Raw genomic sequence first — 5,000 nt, forward strand, 5'->3', positions numbered from 1 at the left:
TGGGAGGCGAGAGCAGCAAGAATGGAAGACGTTAGACGAACAATGGAATGGGTGAATAAATGACAGTTAGTAGAAATGATTAGTGCTGATAATGATCTTTTTTAATCATTTAACCACTTAAGCAATGTTATGCTGTGTCGTATGATGAATAGTGAAAAAATAGCCGATCTATGCTATTTTTGCTAAAGATATTTTACAATGTTTGCCTGTTAGTATGGCCAATATAGGTACACTAGGTTGAAGGTAAACAAAAGCATATCATATCAGACCAATATTGAGCTATAGGCCTACTGCACTGTAGGCTATGGAAATGGTTCTCAAAGTGGGGTCCAGGGACCCCCAGGGGTCCTTGAGGGGGTTCAAGGGGGTCCCCAGCTAAATTAGTTTATAGAATCCAAATCAGTCTAACCACTTTATCCCTATTTTATACTTAGGCTATTGGAAAATAGCCGATCTGCAACAATTTGGAATCATTTCGAATGTTCTCTCATGCGGTCTCTCCTACATATTTTCAGATGGGGGTCCGCAACCAAATATAGATACATGTAGGGGTGCTTGACATGAAAAAGTTTTGAGAACGACCGGGATGCTGTGATACCAGAGAACATTTCAGTTCAACGTTCAGAGTTCCTTGAGCAAAGCACAGCCTTTAACTCACGCCTTCTGTAAATAACTTAAAATATGACTGCAGCGTTTGCCATGGCCACACCTCTGTCTCCACATCTTGCCAGTATGGCGTCGTGTTTGACTGGGCAGCCGCCGGGGATTGTGGGTAGTAGTATGTACAGTTGGTGTCGTGGAAGACTCTGAAACATGAGACGACCCGCCGGGCTAACAGGCCTCTTTTCTTCTTCTCCTTCTTCTTCAGAGGAGGATGAACACACACGCGTGCACATATACACATGCACACACACTCACACATACACACATGCACACGCACACACACGCTTCACACACACGCACATGCACACGCACACACCCACGTGCACGCGTGCACACACGAGCGAGCGCACACACAGTTTGTCTGAGTTGGAATTACACACAAACACGCAGTGTGTTTCCATTTTGACTCTCTCTCTCACACACACACACACACACCACAGTGTCTAAATATTTTAGAGACCACTTTCTTTAGCAGTTATTGTGAAGTATCCACAGCAACATTCTTACTGTACTGTTGTTTTCAGTCGATTTGTTAAGATTATATAATTGTGCATGAATGTGTGTGAGTGCATATGTGTTCGTGCATGGCATGCTGTCTTTGAAGCACATTCATTTGCAGCCAATATGGCAAGCCATGTCTGTGCAGTGCAGGTGTATCATATTCAGTTTGGTTTAGATGTGAAATCTATACAGGGAGCAGTGGAGTGGCAGAGTGCACTGGAGGTCAAGTGGGGGCAAAGGCAGAAGCATGGAGGGTCACTTCACTTTCATTTCAGTCAATGCAGGAAGTTGATTTTCAATAGATAAAGTGTGAGACACTTTGAACATAATATGCTTATATGCTTTGAAACAGACCCTAGTTGCAAACTGTACGATTTACAAGCTCTTGTCAACTTATAGATCTGCTATTAATGGTTAATGTTCCACCCAGAATATGCTGTGGTTCAAGTGGTTAATGAATTGAACAGTATAGATTATATTCCAGTTAGACCTGATTTACGGCCTTCAAGGCAACAGAGCCATTCTGTCAAATGAAAAAGCTGTTTCACCACTGTTCTTCTGTTAATCACAAAAAGAACATTAAGTTATTATTTTTGCGGATTTTGCCAAATAAATCCAAAATGAAGCTGCAAAACCCAGGCCATCAAATTGGAAATGTCTTTTGTTGCATTATTATAATTTTTCCTTGAGAGAACAAAAAATAGCCTGCTGCATATTTCATTTCCCAACAGATATGCACATTGCTAAAAAAAAGTAGACTAAACCTTTCGTGGAATATTACATATTTTATTTTTTGCTATTAATAAAATGTTGCTGTTCCGTTGGTAAAGTAGCCTACTTTGGTTTGTTTTAGGGTCATTGATATATGTCGACCTATCCATACTTGCACAGTAAAATCGTCAGGGTATTTTACATTCTTTAGTTCAATTAAAGATTTGGCTTTTACCATGCTTTTTAGTTTCATTTTTATTTTTAACCCTTTATCACTTTTGGCTACATGGGATAGATCTGACTATAGCAGGTCAGGGTGCCTATTATCAATAGGCACCCTGACCATAGTAATAAAGGTTGGTCTTACTCTTACTTTTAATTACACATATTATACGGTAAAATCCTCATTGTTATTGGTTGCCCATAAGCAACCACAGTATTCTAATTGTACCTATTTAATTTATTCTGTATGCATTTTCAACTCTGAGAGTATAGCACTCAGAGTTACTCACTGAATTTTACAGTGAGGCCTGCCCTATGCAAAGACATGTCAGACATTAGTGTTGGTAATGATTCTGATTCTGGTAATGTTGTTATGGGAATTTCTGTGGTGTAGTAATAGCCTATGCCATGGGTCTTCAACAGGGGGTCCTACTGCAGGGGCTGCCAAATCTTTGTGTGATAGGACTTTCTTTTTTTTTAATTATTGTACATTGCTGTATTAAGTGGTTAAATGTCTGAAAATAGACATGAACACACATTTATCCAACATATTGATAGAAAGGATCATGTGTAAACAAACAAACAAAAACAATATTTTACACATGATAGTGCTGCTGTCAAACAAGTCTATGAATTATGAAATGTATGAAAAAGTGTAATCTTTCTGCAACATAATTATATACAATATGTAGGCCTACTGTTGTGGGGGTCCCCGCTTCATCTCTCTTTTCTTAGCTAAGGGGACCTTGGCCTGAAAAACGTTTAAGACCCCTGGCCCTATATGTCTCTATGCTATTACAATAAGTGTGAGGAGCCGGAAGGTAGTGTAAAGGGTAGTGATGCAGCCCCCGGTGATATAGCCATCAGTCCGCAGATACGCAACTCCTCTGTCTGATCGTCATTTCCTGGATGGTGGAAATGTGTTCGCATTATCGCATTATATAGGTCACGGGGCTGTGGCAGTGGAAGGGTGTAGCATACATGGTTCAAAATGCGCGTCTAACCAGTGGTTCTCAACCTTTTCAGGCCGCGAGTCGCCGCGACCCCCCAAAATAATCATATTTGAGTTGAGGCATTACGTTTAGTTTGACGAGGTTCCACATAGTTGTGAAAATAGATGATCTACATCTACAAGCACACAATGCCTGGCGTTGCGAGGCGTTGTGTGCTTAGATGAGCTATTATATAATAATAACAACTTTTGCCTCCGTCTTATTATTTGACAATTTAGCCAATGTTTGACCAGTTTTTATAGTAGCTATAGTATGCTGATTACTTTTGATGCAGTGATGTAATTGTCTTTTTCTTTTCTTTTCTTTTTTTTGTCTTAAAAATCCTTAAATTGTCACTTGTCATCATATCTGGGGACAACCCCCCCCCCCCCAATGCATGAGGGGACCCCTCTGGGGGTCCAAACCCCCAGGTTGATAACCACTGGTCTAAACGACCTTATTGAACGGATGTATCAGTCAGTTTGACATTTAACGCAACCTCTCATTTATCATAGCTGCACGATCAGAACGGCCCGCTTATCAGGTCCGCTTGACATTGTGTCTATTTAACATGAAACGGCCTTACTATATGCTATTGCATAGCATATAGTCACCTTTCCTTCGAGGTAGGTCTTAATTTAGCTCTATATTATGTTGATCTAGAACGTACTAGGCCATATTTGATTACCTGTTCATTTAAATTGTATGTAATTTAATAGGCTGCCACATTCGGCTATTTGAACAATTAAAGGTGGAATATGAGCAGTCTGAATCATCGAGGTGCTGCAGTCTATTTCAGCCTCATTGTCTGCAAAATGAAGTGGCCTATATTATAGGCTACCCTCAAACATGTTCACTTCAAAATATTGAATCACATATTTCTTGAATGAAAATGTTTTAATTTGTTACAGTTTCAATAAATGTGTAGGCTAATGTTTCTATAGGCGACACTTATGGAGAATATGTATAGAATATTAAAAGTAGTCTAAAATTTAAAAAAAAGACATGCGTAAAACATAGAATAAAATATTAATTACATTCATTTAAATACATAGGTAATTTCATGAATTAAAAATGCATTATGATACAGTAAATGCATGCAGATAGCTATTTGTATCTTTGGCGGCTCTGGCTGCTGGAAATAATAAAATAATAATATCAATAATAGCATAATAATAATAATAATGATAATGATAATGATAATGATAATGATAATGATAATAATGATAAGAGGCTATGTAAACAATTAAATCCTGGTGTTTATGTTAGGCCTCTTTCTGGGCTATCATTAGCTTAGCCTGCTAAAGAAACCCCACCAAAAAAAACTATGTAATACTATTGCAAATTGTGCATGTGTGAGGCCTGTACCAAACCCATTAATTTGCTTCAAAAATAAATATGACCAAACCGGTGTATTAATGTGACAGGCACATGAGAGAGCCCATTCAGCCCAAAACCTCTTGTCCCAACAACATAGTCCTCAAAACAGCCAGGCAGGCCGCAGCTCCTCCAGACCCACGATCTAAGGCAATGGTTCTCAAACTTAAACCTGTCCCCTTAACTCTGACAGTATACAAATGGAACCAAATGGACCCCGTTAGGGTCCATTTGGTTCCATTTGTATACTGTCAGTGTTACAGACTTGAAAGGGTACATTTTGAACCCCCTGAAGGAACCCAGAGAGTCCCTGGAATCGACTTTGAGAACCACTAAGTCTAAGGAATGCCATAAATGCTTTTTAAAAAATGGCAGCAAACTTGAAGTGTCCAGCTTGCATGCAGAGGCGTCATTGCATAGAAAAATAATAATAAAAACTAGAAGGTGGCAAAAAAACGTGACCGATTTAAAAAATAGCACCAAAAAACAAGCTCACATTAAATCACTTTTTAAAAAAAAGGAAATTAACATTAA

The 5,000-nt window shown here is 38.9% G+C and overlaps 1 protein-coding gene across 1 annotated transcript in view; it reads right to left on the bottom strand.

Annotated features, from left to right (window-relative positions):
- Positions 1 to 5,000, bottom strand: part of hmx4 (H6 family homeobox 4) — a gene marked incomplete at both ends in the record, with an annotated part of 10,207 nt that overhangs the window by 3,535 nt on the left and 1,672 nt on the right. Inside the window, one exon of the mRNA XM_080442159.1 lies at positions 710 to 862. Coding sequence (XP_080298285.1) covers positions 710 to 862 — 153 coding nt within the window. The remainder of the gene's footprint in view (positions 1 to 709; positions 863 to 5,000) is intronic.

The sequence above is a fragment of the Gymnoscopelus braueri genome, assembly GCF_963280865.1.
Source record: "Gymnoscopelus braueri genome assembly, chromosome: 2".
Lineage (NCBI taxonomy): Eukaryota > Metazoa > Chordata > Actinopteri > Myctophiformes > Myctophidae > Gymnoscopelus > Gymnoscopelus braueri.